This window comes from Apus apus, chromosome 1, assembly GCF_020740795.1.
Source record: "Apus apus isolate bApuApu2 chromosome 1, bApuApu2.pri.cur, whole genome shotgun sequence".
Classification (NCBI taxonomy): domain Eukaryota; kingdom Metazoa; phylum Chordata; class Aves; order Apodiformes; family Apodidae; genus Apus; species Apus apus.
The window spans coordinates 64,735,574-64,752,896 of record NC_067282.1 but is presented as its reverse complement, the minus strand read 5'-3'; the positions used below and the strand labels follow the sequence as shown (position 1 = coordinate 64,752,896).

The 17,323-nt window shown below is 37.6% G+C and overlaps 1 protein-coding gene across 1 annotated transcript; it reads left to right on the top strand.

Annotated features, from left to right (window-relative positions):
• The first annotated feature begins 843 nt into the window (after nt 1–843).
• Nucleotides 844–17,086, top strand: IL18R1 (interleukin 18 receptor 1). The gene is made up of 10 exons (XM_051626665.1): nt 844–948; nt 2,002–2,242; nt 7,968–8,145; nt 9,057–9,210; nt 9,704–9,766; nt 10,521–10,677; nt 10,846–10,979; nt 12,408–12,569; nt 14,242–14,400; nt 16,032–17,086. The coding sequence occupies exons 1-10, from the start codon at nt 900–902 to the stop codon at nt 16,427–16,429; spliced, it is 1,695 nt and encodes a 564-aa protein (XP_051482625.1). The 5' UTR covers nt 844–899; the 3' UTR covers nt 16,430–17,086.
• The last annotated feature ends 237 nt before the right edge of the window (nt 17,087–17,323 follow it).

The following is a 17,323-nucleotide window of genomic DNA, read 5'->3' as shown; positions in this document are numbered from 1 at the left end:
GTGTCTCATTTGTCTGTGTGTCTTTGGGTCAGTGACTAAACAAGGTTGTCTGCAGAGATTAAACTGAATTTATTAGGCACCTCATCTGATTGTTTTGTAAGCAAAACTGAGGCAAGGTCTTAAGACTGACTCTGCCTTTGGTTTTCAGTCAACTGGCCGTTCTGAGGAATCTCAGAGGAGATGCTCCTTTCTGGTGTTTATATAGTGATGTTTTCCATTTTCTTTGAAAGCACAAAGCTTATGAAACAATTGAATATAAGCTGCTTTATCTTCTCCCAGAGTGGAAACGTTAGAACTGTCAGCTGGTGCTTATTGGTTCCACAGGGAAAATATAAGTCAAAATTGTAGAAATAATTGTGTTCCAACAGGCTCAAAATTAGCTATGGAGATGTCCAATCTCTCAACACTGTGCTGTTCTCATTGAAGGCAAGGGAAGTTTCTACAGGCTGTTTCTACAAGGTCCAGTCTTACAAATTTAAAGTTTTTGTGGAGAAAAAAAGCATGGACTTCTCCTGTGGTAGGTGTTTGCTGTCTTGGGATCTCAGTTTGGATGCTTCTATAAGATTGTCAGTTTAATCAGAAATGTGAGAGACACCTAGTGAACAAGAAAATGCAGGAAGGAAATGATGCAGTGCTTTCTGCATTTGAAATAAACTTGTCAAGAAAAATCTAGGTACAATACCTGGTGTATGAAAATAGTTGTTGTGATAAAAATGTGTAACTTTCCACTTGGAAGGCCATCTTGAGCACCAGGCAGTAGTTACACTGCTCACATGCTCAAAAGAATCTGTTTCACTGCACTGATGATGAATTGTGAATGTCTTTCTTAGGCTGTCAGAACAAGCAGGAACAACTCAGTTCCATTTTTCTGGAGAAGAAGTGAGAAATAATTCAAGAAAATGACTCTGATTATTTATTTTTTAATGTTTATCATTGAATCTGCCACTCGTAAGTATAAATTTTCATTTAAATGGTAGAACCTTCGAAACATTTACTGAATATGTTGCATCTTCTTGACAGTTGCTCAGAGTGGGGCAAGAATTGTATTTTGCAGCTAAGAACAAAATCCGAAAGGTTTTGGCAGCTTCAGCCCAGCTCCAGACTTGGGAAATTTGATCAAAAATACCAAAATTAGGAAGTAAAAAGGAGACACTTGATGGTGTTGTATAGGAGCATGGCTGTATGAAGAGCCACAGCAAGGAAGAAAATTAGTCTGCTTCTTCTTGTGCCGTTCAGAGGTGTGGTCACAATAGTTGCTGAACAACAATGATCTCTGAGAACCTCAGGAGAAATAGATGCCTAAGGCTTACTTTATTCTTGACTACTAATGTTAAGACCATGGTCACCTTACTGTATATTTTATGACTTCTATATGCAAAGGTACATTTGGGAAATTCAATTGGAAATGCCCACTTTGAGACTTAAATTTTACACACATAATATTATCGCAAGGCAATTGATCCAATATTTATTTATTTTTTTTTTTTAGTAATCTAGCCACATAATGGTTTATTTGTAATTCAGAAGACAAGAAAATGGAAATGTTACTTAATTGGATTTCTACTTTTATGGCAGTTGACCAGTTCTAAGGAATAGCCATATTTGTCACATCAAACTATATGGGAAGAATTTCACCTTTCTGCTTCCATTTGTGGCAGCTACTTTACTGTGAGGCCAGATTGTGCTGTTTGTGCATATTTGATTCTGATGCTGTTGGAGCCATGTGAAAGAATTATTGGGAAATGTCCCTCTTTACCCCCCCCCTCTCTTTTTCCTTCTGGTTTTGCATGGGTGAGGTAGAATAAAGACTTTGAAAACTGAGTTCTTGGATTGAAATAAATATTGCTGCAACAAATAAATACTGCCAAATCACTCTGGTGAAAGAAAGTAACTTTATAAAAGACCAGTGGCACAGCAAATGACTTTGAAGTCGAACTAATGTCGTTTTCTGAAACAAGTACTTGGCTTCCTAATGTGTCTTTTCTTCCTCTTTCTCTGAAGAGAAGCTGTGTCCCCTTCGTTCCTCCATAGATGTGCTGGAAGGGGAATATTTTTTCCTTTGTTATCTCGAGTCAATGCAAGAACATTCTCAGGAAGAAGCATACACAATAAACTGGTACAAAGAAAATGCTGGAAAACAGCAACTGATAAAGGAGACAGACAGGATCTTTTCCCAAATGAATTTTCTGGAGTTTTGGCCAGCTGAACTCAGTGACTCTGGGAGTTACTCTGTCACTCACAGGTGGGTGCAGAAGCTAGTGAGTGAACATCTTGCCTTTGCACATGTCTATAAAGAAGCTAATTGCTTTGTCTTGCTTTGAATTGCTAGTGGCATGTGTACAAAGGAGATGCACAAAACTGCATTGACTGTGGTGTCATTTTCCACATAATTTTACAATAACCACCCAGGCAGACCTATAATATTTACAAATAGCCATAGGCATATGCAACCTTTTAAAGGCTCTGTAAACCTTTTGATAAGGCAGGTAGCACTTCTGCTGGTTTCTGATTAATTACCTAAGCAAAATGAGTGATAGGCAACCTATCTGTGCACTGCTCAGGAAAAGGAAACATTTGCTTGTCTTCTCCACCAGGCTTGTTCTTCCTTACTGTGCTGAGTGGCTCTCACACCACAAGGCTTGCCAAGTGGTCTAACTGTAAAGTAATAAACATAGAGTGACACAGCTGAACTCTGGTTTCTGTGCAAACCTTTGTAGGCTTGGAGCCATTTAGAGAACAAATGAAATAACTGAATTTCATTTCTTACCTCTGTAGAACATCATGTGTCAAAAGGACAAATAAGGAAGAACTATCAAATATTATTATTAATTGATCAGTCATCTAGACAGTCCCTTCACTAAATATGGTGCTAAAAAGCTATTAAATCTAACAACTTACTCTACTGCCAGCACCTTACCAGTGGTATAAAATCCATGCTCTGACTTATTTTGGCATGGGGAGGGATAGGTGGGACTCACACCTGAATCACTGGGCTACTAAAGGAAGTTGTCATAAGGTGTCTAAAACAAAAGACAAAAGAGAGGAAAGCTGCAATAACCCCAGCTTCAATTCATGATCCTTGGGGTTTTCTCATTATTTTAAAGGACTCAAGTAATGCCAGCAAATCCACAGTAAATTCCAAGAACTCTGTAAAAATGAATATGAAAAAAAAGCAAACTTCAAAACTGAGGCAAAGCACCTTAAATAAAGAAGAAACAAAACGAAGAGATGTTCAGTAAAACTATTAAGATTAAATTTCTAAAAAAAAAGTAGTTGTTGGAAAACACAGAAATGTCTGGATCCTTTGTGAAATGTCTGAATCCTTTGTGAAATGTCTTGATTTGCGGATTTGCTTATGGAAGAAACTCAGAAGAAAGATTTTTATTAGATCAGAGCATTCATTTGGAATTGAGGTTTGTTTTTGTGCTTTTTTGTTTAATTTTCTAAGACTATCTTATGCCACTACATTTTAAAACTCAATTTTGAAAGAAAGCATTTCTATTTTAGGGAAAAAAAGTTTCTTAATTAAAATAATATATTTTGACCGTTCTGAAACAATTCCCTACCCTCAGTTTCTTTCTGTGAGCCTCATACAGATACCAGTTTTTCTGCTGGGATCAGTATGAAGCTCGTACCAGAATCTTTCAGTCCTCACACAAAAACTCTTGATAGGTTTCACCACTGTAACAGGAGTTATAAAATGATTTTTTTAATGGTATTTTAATGGCATCTTGGGCCTAGTTTTTATGATGGTTCTCACTATCAGCAAGCATATTAAAGCAGTTCTATTTCAGCAAATACAGAAGATTATTTGCAGACGTAGTTTCTGCAGCCACAGATGACTTCCAGTATTCTCTTTTAATAAGCAAAAAATTGTGGGCTATTGTGGACTAATGAGTTGACTTAGAGTTAATAGGAATGACAATTTGAATGGAATTAGCTTAATTGCAGAGCATTTATAATAGGTTAACATTTTGATTTTGAAATTAAACATTCTAAGTATATTTTTATTTATCTTTTAATTTTAAGGTAAGTATTTGTAAGCTATATGGGAAACTATTTTAAAGTGCTTATAGCTGTTTAGGCAGTTTTCGGGAACAAAGTGACAATTAAATACATTGCAGATTTTCTAGAAGAAGTTAAGGCAAAACATGTTGAAAGTTTCTGCAAACTAATTAAATATAAGGATTTTTCCCTGGCATGTTACAACTGACAATATGCAGGAAGACATGAAAGACATTGTAGAGAGGTTGATGCTGGCCTCTTCTCACAGGTAATTAGAGATAGAACAAGAGGGAAGGGCTTCAAGATGCAACAGGGTAGGTTTAGACTGGACATTAGAAAAAAAAAAGTCACAGAAAGAGTGGTTAGACACTGGAATAGGCTGCCTAGGGAGGTGGTTGAATCACCATCCCTGGATATGTTTAAGGGTTGTTTGGATGTAGTGTTGGTGGATATGGTTTAAGGGGAACTTTGTAGAGTAGGGATTATGATTTGAGTCAGTGATCCCAAGGGTCTTTTCCAACCTGAAGGGTTCTAAGATTCTATGAAAATGATTTAACAATGCATTTATGGTGTTTTATCCACTTGTTTTTGATTTAAAGAATAATCCATTTTCCAGTTCAAACAGAAGTGTCCTGCTGAGATGGCATAGATAGCTAAGGTGCACATATGTGTGTGTCAATGTGTTCATGTATGTTTGTCAGTATGGTAGATTAGGATATAAATTCAGGAATTCATAGACATCACCAGTATTCTGAATGTGTCCATTTTCAGCAACATTTATTGAAAATAAACTATTTCATATGCACTTGTAAGTGGGAGTGGTAAGCAGAAAAACTGTGCCACACATCCTTGGCAGGATTGCTAAATTGTATAGTTTTTTCATAACCTATATCTTGTGGTTATCAAAGGGAAAAACAGGATACAAAAAAGTAGGTCATCTGGTTGCTCTGTGTTGCTAACCTTGAAACTAAGGGATTTTACAGGTTCCTGAAAAAAATGAAAATAGAGAGATCACTGATAAAAGCATGATATATTTTAAGATCCTAATGCTGCTTTCTTGGTCCATGTGTTTAGAATAACCAAAAGCAGTAGGAACACACACATTTAGTGTTAATATTGTAGCAAGAGCATCAGTTTCTTGCAATAGACTGAAATTTTAAGATTACACTTGTTGCAGTGAAATAACTGAGGATGATGTAGAGTTGGATATGTATCCAGTAAACTCAGTTTGTATTCTCTAAGAGCTTTCACTTCCCTTTATCCTCCCCCTAGTTTTTTTGTTGTACCATTTTGGTGGGTTTGGTCGAGGGAGTTGAAAAGCTGTAAAGCTGGAAATGGTTTTGTTTCCCACAAATTATCACTGAAGAATCTTAGCAAGTGAAAGCCAGGATAGAAATATAACAGCTCAGACACTAGCAGCTTAAACAATGCACCTTTCTGTGTGTGCATCTTTTTTGTTTGTTTGTTTGTTGTGGGTTTTTTGTTTGTTTGTTTTCTTTTATTTTTCTGAAAATCAGGTTTGGTCACCTTCCATTGAGCTGCCAGATTTTGGCTCATCAGACCTTGATCCACTTCAGGTGAAATCCTCGAATCCTCATATACGTTGAAGTCCTCATATTTATTGAAGTGATTTCACCAAATATGATCCCAGAAGAAAGCCTCTGTGGAGTGACAGTGCTGAGGAGAACGTGTGACTTTACTGATCCTTTTCACAGAATCACAACATTTTTTAGTTGGAAAAGATCTTAGAGATCGAGTTCCAACTCCTGTGCATGGGCAGAGATACCTTCCACTAGAACAGGCTGCTCAAAGCCCCATCCAACCTGTTGTTGAACACCACCAGTGATGGAGCCCCCACAACATCCCTGGGCAGCCTGTTCCAGTGTCTCACCACACTTACACTGAAGAATTTATGTCTGGTCTCTAACCTAAATCTCTCTTCTTTCACCTTTACCCCTTGTCCTCTCACTGCAAGCCCCTGTAAAAAGACCCTCCCCGGCTTTCCTGTAGCCCCTTCAGGTACCGGAAGGCCATTTGCTGAATCTAGATAGCAAATTCATAAGAGGTTTTGGATAGATAACCTTTCCAACAGTATTCACTTACTAGTGTGATGCCAAAAGGAGCACAGAGACTCAGTGGAATTAATTGAAACTAAAGTTTATGTCTACACCTAAGATACTTGTTAGGTACCTTTATTGTCAGGGAGAGAAAGGCCTTTCTAGGGCACAGACTGTTTTGTCCTAAACCAAGTGTGTAAAATAGGTCACGTAAACTGCACTCTTTTAGAGTGAATATTGGCTGTGGTCCCACTGTGACTGTGATTAAAAGCTCTGATTTAAATGGGTAGATATGATGTTGAAGAATAGGTGAGAAGGACTCCACCCACAGAGTGGGTCCACCTCTGATGGAAAAGTTTTGATAAGGTTTTTCCTGTTTATGACACCATAGTTAGCTGATTGAGAAACCAAACCACTATGTTTTGATTAAGGTTGTCAGTTGCAATTATGAGTAGTGAATAACTCAAGTGGGTAAGGAGAGCAAGGAGAACCTGTGTAGGCTGGAAAAGGGGTACAGCATGAAGAGGAAAAAAAAAAAAAAATATATCTGATTGGAGATCTTAAAAAGGGAAAAAAACCCAAACCAAACAATAAACCCCCTTGGTCTTGATTAATCATATAAACAATGTCCTAATAGTTGTTCTGAATCTTGTAACAGTATAAGACATGCCAGTTGAGAATGGTGTTTGAGCTGATACACTTGTCAGGTCTGCTTCTCCATTTTGACTTCTGTGTCTCCTTAGCCCTTCTCATAAAAACGATTCTTGTCCAATTTCAGTTCTCCCAGGAACAGTTCCTTTTTCTCTTCTTGCAGACAGAAAGATTCAAATGTATTTATGAAGATATGACTGACACTGAAGGGAAGTGTTCTGTGATTACTGCTTTTTTGGTTTGCAAGACCCTACTTTTTCAGTAAAAAATAGGAGATTTAAGTAGTAATTGTGAAAACTCACCTGCTGGCTTTCAGCAGCATATGACTATCTCTTAAGCCCTAACTTTGCCAAAATTAGCCCAACTTTGCCAAACTTAATCCAACTTAAGGCCATCAACTTAAGACCACCAACTTAATACCTCCCACTTCTTTTTGCTTGATAGTCATGTATTTGGACATATCCAGCAAAGAAACAGCTCACACCAATATTCTGATTATTTTGAGGAATATGGGTCTAGAAAATAGTACATATCTGAATGATGATGGTCATCTCCTGGATATTCAAAAGTGGCATTTTTGGAGCATATTCGGTTCTTTTATAGGTAATGCATGGGATATGATGACTCTGCTTTTGAAGTGGTAGCTCCTGGCTCTTGCAAAATACCTTGTTTCATGGACATGCTTGAATCCATAAGTGAATTCCATAATGCATGAGACTTGCATAATTTAGAAATATTTCCAAAATATCAATAACCTGCACAGTGTCAAACAATGAATAATGTTGCTTTGTGAACAATAGTAGAGTCGCCCATCTCATTTTTTACATACTTTGCAATTATGTTTTTCAGTTCCTGTTTTAAAACTTAGCAATGCATGGGGGATTAAACTTGCAAAATCACTAGCTGATTTGGGATCCTGAGCTCTTTTAGGCTCAGTTGTAACTACACACGATGCCACAGATTGTTGCACCCTTGTTCTGGTTGATATAGCAAATATTGTCACAATTAATAGGCAAAATTGTATTGTCAAATTTTATGACAAATGGCTTAGTTTAGATAATATTTCTTATTATGGGAAATAACCTAGATTTGGGGGTGGAAAAGTACTGAAGTGCAATATAAATAATTGGATCACCATACAAGTACTTAACAGATGTATTAGAGAATTTGTATTTTGTTGTGTAACTTGCTAAGCTGTATTCCTTCAAAAAGCTCCAAAACCTGATTTTATTTGTTTATTTTTTTTTCCCATAGCAATGGAATACAAAATGTCACAATTCAAAAGTGGACCTTGAATGTACTTGAAAGAAATAGAAGCAGCTGTTTCAATGAAAATCATTTAACTACAGAAATTAAAAATGCTGGAACCGGTTATTCACTGAAATGCAGTGATTTGTCTGTCAATGAAAATGACAGCGTAACATGGTACAAGGTAATTCCTGAAACAGTGTCACTCAAATCAAATGGATAGGGCCATAGGTGGATAAGTTTTCTTCATTAAAGGACCATACCACAGACTGTTGTCTGTTGTGGCTGAGTATACTGATGACTAGTATTTCAATCATAATATGGTATGAGACAGATGAAGCAGCCATTCTTGGGCCTAAATATCCTTTGGCATTTGATTGGGTGAGAATTTTTCAAGCCTTCCTGTCATGCCCTAAGCTGAGATAGATAAAACAGGGATCGTCGCACATGCCTTTTGTATAAGAGCCAGGTAGTAAGCATCTGTATCCAGGAAATATCCATTCCCTGCAGAGTTTCCAACAGTGATAATTTCCCTTCTTGATCTGAGGTAGTTCAGAACAGAACCAAATATTGATGTGTTTTCACAAAATTTTTCACTTAGCTTGTATGATGACTTAAAAACAACCAAAAGCAAACCAGAGTTTGTTTTTTGGGATAGGGAGGGTATATGAATGCGAGCCCGACCTTGTGTCCCTCTGAGATCATCACTTTCTCTACTGTTGAGGCATCTTGCTTTAACCTGAAAGCTCCTTCAAAGTCTTGACAACTTTTGGCCAGGAGCAGGTGACACGTACAGACCCAAGCTAGCATTTTGAAATAAATAGATGAGTGCATTTACATTTCTAATACAGCATTTTTATATTCAGACAATTGGAATTGCAGTGCTGTCAACTTTGAATGAGTTAAATGTTCCAATGCTGCATTGAAGAGACCGTGACTGAAAGCTGCACCCTCACCTATTTGGAGTCAGATAAATGTCATTGAGATAGTGCAAGAACGATGGTGACACTTCATTTCAAAAATTGTTTTTGACTTCTTTAAGGTTTTAAATGTGTTTTTGCTGCAAAATAGTATTTTCTGTCTTTATTGATGCAGGACTGTAAGAGTTATGAAAATGAAACAGAGCGGGAACTAGATTTTAAAACCTTAACAGTACAGCACTCTGGGATCTATACCTGTAAAATTCTAATCAGTCGTGAAGGAAAGACATACCACAGCACAAATACAATTAAGCTGGTAGTAGAAGAAGGTAAGAAAGCTTTCTAAAATTCTGAAGCATACTTTTTAGGTTCTCTTTACTGTGGAGATTTTTAATTACAGTTCTCAGTATATACAAGGAGGATAAGTCTGCTATTCTGAAGTATTCACAATAATTTCAAAAATAAAAAAAGCATCAGAAGTATGTGTAATGTGTAAGCAATTTTGTAAAGTTTAAGTAACATGTTTTCTTTGCAGTTCTATTTTGTTCAAAATTAGCTGCTGTGTCATACAAACTTACTAAGAGTTTCAGGGAAGAAGCTTTCCAACCACTGTAGATCATGCACTGTATATATATGCCTGTGAAAAAAATTCAACAGGATATACTCTGTTTTAAACTACTGAACAGTGCAAGAGTCCAGATACTGCTTTTTAAAATTAAATAGAATGCATGTGATTAGTTTTGGAGATAAAACAAATGTGTAATTTTTACTGTGGATGTAAGTAAGCTATTCCTTCAATAGCAATACTTCTTTCTATTTTAGATGCACCAGAGGCTGTAACTTTGGAGATAGTTGGACGTGATGAAGAAATTGAAACAGAAATAGGTATCAAACCAGTACAAGAATCTTTGTGGTAGCTACTGCATATATGTGGTTTTATTCTGGTCTCTTTATGGTTGATGTACTGGTTAAGTGTAATCAAACTAAGAATTGTCTGTGCATCCTTCTGGGTCTGATGTATTCGCACATCTGGTTATGTTTTGCTTAGAGTATTCCATGACTGATATGCAAGTTCACAGACTGTACCCTTTTACAGAGGCTGGAGCTGATGCTATGACCAGAAAAAGGTGGTGATGATAAACCATCTCTCCATGGCTTTCTTTTGTAGATAGCAAACCCCACAGAGCAATGTGTGAACGACATCCAGTTTGTGCAGAGAAGAGTGGTAATAAGCAATCCCCATAATACCTGGTGCAGTTGATGATGTCATTCTGCAGGGAAATGAGAAGTGTGAGGTCTGACAGTCCTGGCAGTGCAAGCATGCAGATCTGTTGTCCAACTCCCTTTAGTTTTCTAAAGCCTGAGATTCACTGACCTATGTAAACTCTTCTGTCTGTGATAGTTTATCTGAGACAGAGCAGTGGATGACTGTCACTCTGCAACAAGGTGCAACAGAGCGCTGTGCATGTCTGCTGAAGCCACCACCAGTGCAGGTGAAACACATGAAATATTGTGCAGGGTCTACAATGTCCAGAAAAAGGAGCACATGGAATATGTTGCTTAGAAAGCTGACATTTTACTGCACTGTGAGCATGAATGCTACTTCTAACTAGATCTTGTCATGTTATGCTTTGTTTAGGTAAAGACGAGATACTCAATTGCACAAGTTTCTTGGGTTATTATATGAGAGAAGATGCCTACCTCTACTGGATAATTAATCAAATGTTTCCAGAAAAATGCACAGGTGTCCCTGAGAATGAACCTTCAATATGTGAAGAAGAGTTAAAAAAAATACAGTAGGTTTCCTGAAAATACTGTACGTTTGTTTGCGTGTGATAATGTTCTGCACTTTGTGGAACTGCAAATCCAGTAAAACCTCAGTCTGAGGTTGTTTTAGATCCTTTTCCTCAGCTGGTTGTACGTTTCTGTACAGATAGTGTTGCTAAGACCATTCCTTGTTGCAGGTTGGAAAACAAGTTCTATGTCACAAGGCTACTAAGGATTAAAAAAGTAACAGATGACGACATGCATCAGAATTTCACCTGCATGTTGCAAGCTGATGAAAGAACACAAATAAAAATAGTGAAACTGAAGAAAGGTATGGTATATTCTATAAATCATACTCCTTGTACGTAATAATAAATCATGCCAGCCTTCCCAATCCTGAGAGTGGCATACTGATCTCAGAGCATCTCTCCAAATATGCCTGTGTGCTTATGGAGGCCCTGGTCTATCTGCTGCTGGATGTAACAAGCCCCTGGGTAATTCCTCCTGCTCTGAGACAGAGTTTGCTGCCGTTGTGTCTAGAGCAGTTGTGTGAAGGCTCCAGAGTTCAACCACTGCTGCCATGGACACATCTGGGGAAGGCTGAGCTATGCTCTGCTGACAGATCCGTGGGTGGCACTTTGTTAGATCCCATAACAGAGCTTGATCTGTGTTCTTCTACTCATCAGATTTCTGGGATCTTGGGGGTTAGCTACCCAAAGTTTGGTGCAGCCCAGAGTCTGCTCTTTGGATCACTTTATTTATTAGGCAGCTCTTCTAAAATTAAAATACGAGGTTTTGGTTGTTTTTTGTGTTTTGGTTTTGTTTATTTTGCAGTTCATTGTTCCCCCACCCCACACCCCCACCCCGAAAAGGTCAATATTTTATATTCCTGATAATGCCTGGAGTGCTCCAGTTGGTGGTTTTTCTCTTATCAGGGACTCTATCCTGCTAGCCATGGAAAGCTGATCTCTACCATATAGTAGTACTTAATATTTATACTCCTGACAGCCTGGAGATTCATGACAAATGGACATTCCCTTCTAATTTGCCATCCCTCTCTGACCTTTCCAAGCTTAAGTGGGAGGAAATCTGTGAAAATAGACTAGTCAAAAGAGGATGACCATAATAAAGCAAATAAAATACAGACTACAATTAGCATGGCTTGACAGTGCCTTCATAAAGACTTCACAAAGGTTTAAGAGTTAAAAATCTGTATTTGGAACTGAAAAGAAAAAATAATAATTAAGAGAGAAAAAAATAAAAAAGAAAGAGTGGAAGGGACTAGAGACAGAAGGAGAAAATGTATCTCAGCCGAAGAGATTAAAGGGGACATTAAGAACTGTTATGGATGGACTGAGAGAAGGGTGAAAGTTAGAGAATAACAGAAAGTTAGAGAATAAAATAATAAAGAACAAAAAAACCCCTAATCCTAAAAGTGGATGACTATCAGCTGGGGATGCTGTACATCTATGAGGACCAGTAGTGTCAGCTTTGAACCCACATACAGTTTATTTATGTGAATGGAGGGTGTACAAATGTGTGCAAGATTGTGTCTCCAGCTTTTAGAGTAATCGATGTTCTGTAGTTGTTCTTCATCTTAGGACAAATGGCATGCATATATGCTTGAAGCAGGGAAGGATTCACATCAATACTGTAATTTTTTGGGGTGATTTTAAGATGCCATCATTACTGAATAGAGTGATCTTGTCACATAATACTCTCTGTTAAGGCTATAATTTCCTGGGTTTCTGTTTTACAGGGAACACCCAAGATCTGCCTGTGCACATATTTACAACTGGAATGGTCCTGGCTGTACTATTTCCATGTGTTGCTGTGGCTGCACTGTTTGTCTGTGTGATGTTTAGAGTTGACTTAGTTCTATTTTACAGGAACATATGCAGAAAAGATGATACTGCTGAAGGTATGACCTGACTATTGCTGATGCTGAAATAAGAGTAATGTTTAAGAAATAGTTTCTGGTAGGTTCTGTAAAACAATAATCTTTGAGGAAGATGCAAAATAAAAACCAGGCATTCTGTGGGTAGAATATGTAAAAGAGAACTTGATGGTCAGGTGCTAAAAAGAATTTGTTATACACTTGGGGCAGTAACAACAGATTAACACAGTGAAGAAGTTGCCTCTGGAGCAGGTAGTGGAAGAGCCATGTCTAGGTGGTGTTCAGATGCACTCTGCTCTGCCATACTATTAATCACAAAAGTTGATGAAGGTGGAAAAGTTTACAATTATCTATCTGCAAATAGGATGAGCACTATGGACTTGTCAGGCAAATTTTCATAAATTTATTTTCACTTCACTTATATCCTTCAGTGAGCTGAATGTTAAAATACTTCCTTGATTTTGGAGACCATTGCAATATTTATAAGTTTGTCACTAAATCCACTAGAAGACAGCAGGAGAGCACACTGCCAGTATCTTAGTAGGTAGCATCACTGTGACCTTTATTTAAGGAGCAAGTCTGACAGTTACCCAGTTCTGGGTATAATTTTTCTGAAAATTATGGTGAAAAAAATTGCTGTATATAAGTACCTTATTTTCTTAGCCCTCCTTAGGCTCCAAATCAGCTTGAATTGCGCTTGAATAAAAGGCAGTGGTTGGAGATTTCTCAGTGATGAGTGGATCTAAGTCATGCCTGCCAGCATCGTTTATCTACCTGTTGATGTTAGCTATCAGAGGTGCCCCTGCTCATAGCAGGGAGGTTGAAACCTAATGGTCTTTAAGGTTCCTTCCAATCTTAACCATTCTATGATTCTATGATCACTGTGTACACTGGCTTACAGGTAAGATCTCCAAGAACCTGGACTAGGCCACCCTGGAGGAACTGTCTGATATGAGGCAATGGATTTCCTACTCCTAGAGCTCTTGAATGTGTAGGGTTTCATGGGCTTTAGTTTTTGCTCACTTTTTATGATCTACATGTAGTAAAACATATAGAAAGGGAAGCAAAAAACCACAGTTTAAGATGCAAAGCTCTGTGTGCCACTGTATCAATCCAGACAGTTGTTCTGTAGCAAGGTTCAGTTCCATATTGCTCAGTGTTGCTGAGTTGGCCTCTAAATTTGTCTAAATTTTGTGTTTCTAAATTACTGCCCAAAGCATGACCAGACATAGTATAATCTTGTAATGAAAATAATAATTTGGTTTATTCTCCTTTGCCACTACTCATTCTACAGGACCACTTTATATTCTTAGACAAAGACTAAAATAAACGTAGAAATCTGGGTTATCACTTGAATAGCATTCTCAACAGCTTACAGACATATTTTTTGCTTCCCTTAATTTTCTTGATTATCACAGATGTGACTAACTGATTAAATTAATCTGATTTTATTTAAAAACAGCTCAGTGTACAAAGGTTATGTTATTTTCAGACACTTTCTGCATGCAATCAGAAACTTTTGTTTCAAATTTAAATATTTTTTTTTTCTTTGAAGACTGTTTGGGTACTAAAGGAAAGAGCAGCAGTTTCTTGATGCTTTGCTACAGAGACAGTAACTTTGAAAACCAGAATGGTAAATCAGATTGTATATTTCTAATGATTGCTAACAAGGCGACAATTGGTGATTTCTTTCCAGATGGAAAAGAATATGATGCATTTGTGTCTTACCTGAAAGACTGCATTTCTCCTACTGAAGAAGAGAGAGAATTTGCCTTGAAGATATTGCCCTCGATATTAGAAGAAAACTTTGGGTACAAGTTATGTATATTTGAGAGGGATGTGTCCCCTGGCGGTGGTAAGTGCATTGAATATTCTTGTCATTAAATAGGCACCTCATTTTCACACAAAGCTAAAAGTCCGTCATTAGAAAGAATTCTATCAATTGTGTAGTGCAATGAAATGCTACATTTGTCATTTAACCTAGACCATATATTCAAAGTTCACATGCACACGTTTTACATATTTTATAGCTATATTTATGAATTCATATACACCCACACATGCACACACATACGTATCTTTAATTACACAGGACCAAGATGAAGAGATGAAAAAGCTAGCATAGAAAAAGTAAAGTTGAGAACACAGATATTTCACAGTAATAAAGCTCTTGCTCTGCTTTTGCTGAGATCAGGTGCCTAAGAATGAACTCATATTTGCTGCACAGAGCAGGTGGTGTCTCTGGTACTAGTTATTCTCAGGTAAATTTTACATTTGCTGTACCTTCAGTGTGGTGGTTGAAGCCATTTAGTGAATGTAATGGGTGCCATAACAAAATAGAAATGAAAACATGGAATTTTGTTTCTCTAAATGATCTATGGATAGATGGCCTTTTGCAGATCCTTGGAAAAAAGATACTGGGGGGGTTACAGTTAGTCCGAAGATCTAGCTGACAAATGAGATTTCATTGTTAAAAGCACAGAACAATAAGGTCAATCAGCCTCCTTCACAAGGCAAGATCTTGTCTCTTTGTATTCATACTTAACATTTTTCTAATCTGAGAGATGCCACAGCTCTCCCAAGCCACTTCCCCCCAGTTGTTCTCTTTCCTTAAGTATTAAGAAAAGTCTTTCTGAAGTGTTCAGTCTTATTCTTTTAATAGTTTTAGGTTGTTTCCTGCTCTCTGGTCTGATCCAGTGTGAATATGGAAAATTGAGTATTTCCTTCTAATTTACAGGAGCCTTTCGTGTATTGTAATACCCTTGTTAGCCTCCTGCTCTCAGTTTTCTCTTCTTTGTGTTACTCCTGCAGTTTGGCTTGACTTTCCCTACAAGGCATGTTTTTTAGATCTTTGGTCTCTCTAGATCTTGTTCTGTGGTGCTGAAGCAAGCACAGGGAGTTGTGCATAAGAATTCAATTTGTTGCATGGGTGTTTGAAACGTATCAGTTTGATTTCCTTCATTGCTTCTCATGACAAAAGTTACGGATCTAAACCAGCTGAATCTCATTCTAGTGTCGCATGCTAGTCTTCTCAACCTTGGGTTACTGGCAATAGATGTGGGTATTTGGTGATATAAAGGAAGAAGTAGTCTGAGGGTTACTCAGCATTTGGAGAGAGGTTGCTGTTGGTGACTTTCTATGGAGTTACTCCGATGTATCTATTATAAAAGAGCAACAAGATGTCTGGTTGGAGGAAAAATTAATGTTGCTGTCACCTTCTAACTGTGTGACTACTGACAAATGTCTAGGGTAGCTGGAGATTGTATGTTGGCTTTTGTGTGCTACAGAGAAAAACTTTGGGCGCACCTGAGCTCATTTTCACAGACTTTCAATCTGTAATGCAAACTAACATCCTCATAGGGACAGAATACTTACATACTGTCATTTTATAAGGGGAACATTTTTGGTACATTTGATTGTTAAAGGATAAGTTGATTCCATATCCTTTCAATTTAGTTTAATAACACTTTTATCTTTAATTTGCAGCAGTTGTTGATGATATCCATTCATTCATTGACAAAAGCCGAAGATTAATCATTATACTGAGCCAAAACTACATTTCTGACAGAGCCATATATGAACTTGAGAGTGGACTGCATAAAGTCCTCGTTGAAAAAAAAACTAAGATCATATTAATTGAATATATGCCTATTAGTGACTACAATTTCTTGCCAGAATCACTGTCTCTTTTGACACCAAAGAAGGTTGTAAAGTGGAAAAAGGATAAATCTCTCCCTGTGAATTCCAGATTTTGGAAGAACCTTCGGTACCTGATGCCAGCAAAGCCTAATAAGATAAAGACCAAAGGGCACTATCATAATCTTGAGCCCTCAGAAGGGGCTCAACCACGGACTGAGGGCAGTGACTTCAATGCCATGATATAACAACTCTGGAGACAGAAGATGCTGTAGAAAGCTGCATTTTTGCTAACTACTAGAAAACACAAACTGCACACTTCTTTGGGAAGACAGAGTTCATGAGAGGCCAAGTCTTGGATCTGAGCAGGATGGTTAAATTGTTACTGTGGCTAGGATGACGTTAACCCTAATGCTGAATCCCAGAGAGTGTTTCCTCAGCGATCTGCACAAGGACCAGAAATTTGTTTCTGCTTAGGACTTACCACATGGCACGAAGCACAATGCAAAACCTTTTAATCTCACATTTCCCTGTAATGTAGAACATGCATACTTTTTGAAGCCTCTCCATAAATATATCAGGATTTGCAAAGTATTGTTAGTTAGATGCTCTTGGGTTTGTATTTTGGTATTTCCTAAGGATCCTGCCTGGGAGTAGACCCAAATAGCTCCTGCCCTAGAGAGCTTGGCATGCAGCCTTTGGGCAATGTCAAGCAGAAAAATAAAGCGGAAACAGAGAAAAGGGAAGTTGGAGAGAGCAGAGCAGATTTGGACTAAATGTATTCATTACTGACTTGTACATGGTCTAGACAAGCTGAGTGGGAGTGATTTGGAGGAATGCTGAAGACTGTTACCATCCTCCTATTTCACTTAGAATATAATAAATTATAATTTTGGCAGAGAAAGGGCAGGATGGAATAATAATAATAGTGTTTTGTTCATTGACACCAATATCTACTTTACTCCCTGACCTGCCTTCAGGGATGTGGGGGAATTATGTGAAAATGTACATATATTCCTAACCTTTTGGAACATTTGTATCTAGTATTATTTTTTAAAAACAAACTTAGTAACACCATTCAAAATCATAGCAATCTTCTTTTATTATTAGCTGCCTGGCAGAAGATACCTATCTGACATAAA

What these genes read in the sequence shown, in the direction of transcription:
- IL18R1 (XM_051626665.1), top strand. Translation starts at nt 900, where the DNA reads ATGACTCTGATTATTTATTTTTTAATGTTTATCATTGAATCTGCCACT. An exon ending in GAAGAGTTAAAAAAAATACA is followed by an intron (nt 10,678 to 10,845) that starts GTAGGTTTCCTG and finishes TCCTTGTTGCAG; the next exon opens with GTTGGAAAACAAGTTCTATG. An exon ending in AATAGTGAAACTGAAGAAAG is followed by an intron (nt 10,980 to 12,407) that starts GTATGGTATATT and finishes TCTGTTTTACAG; the next exon opens with GGAACACCCAAGATCTGCCT.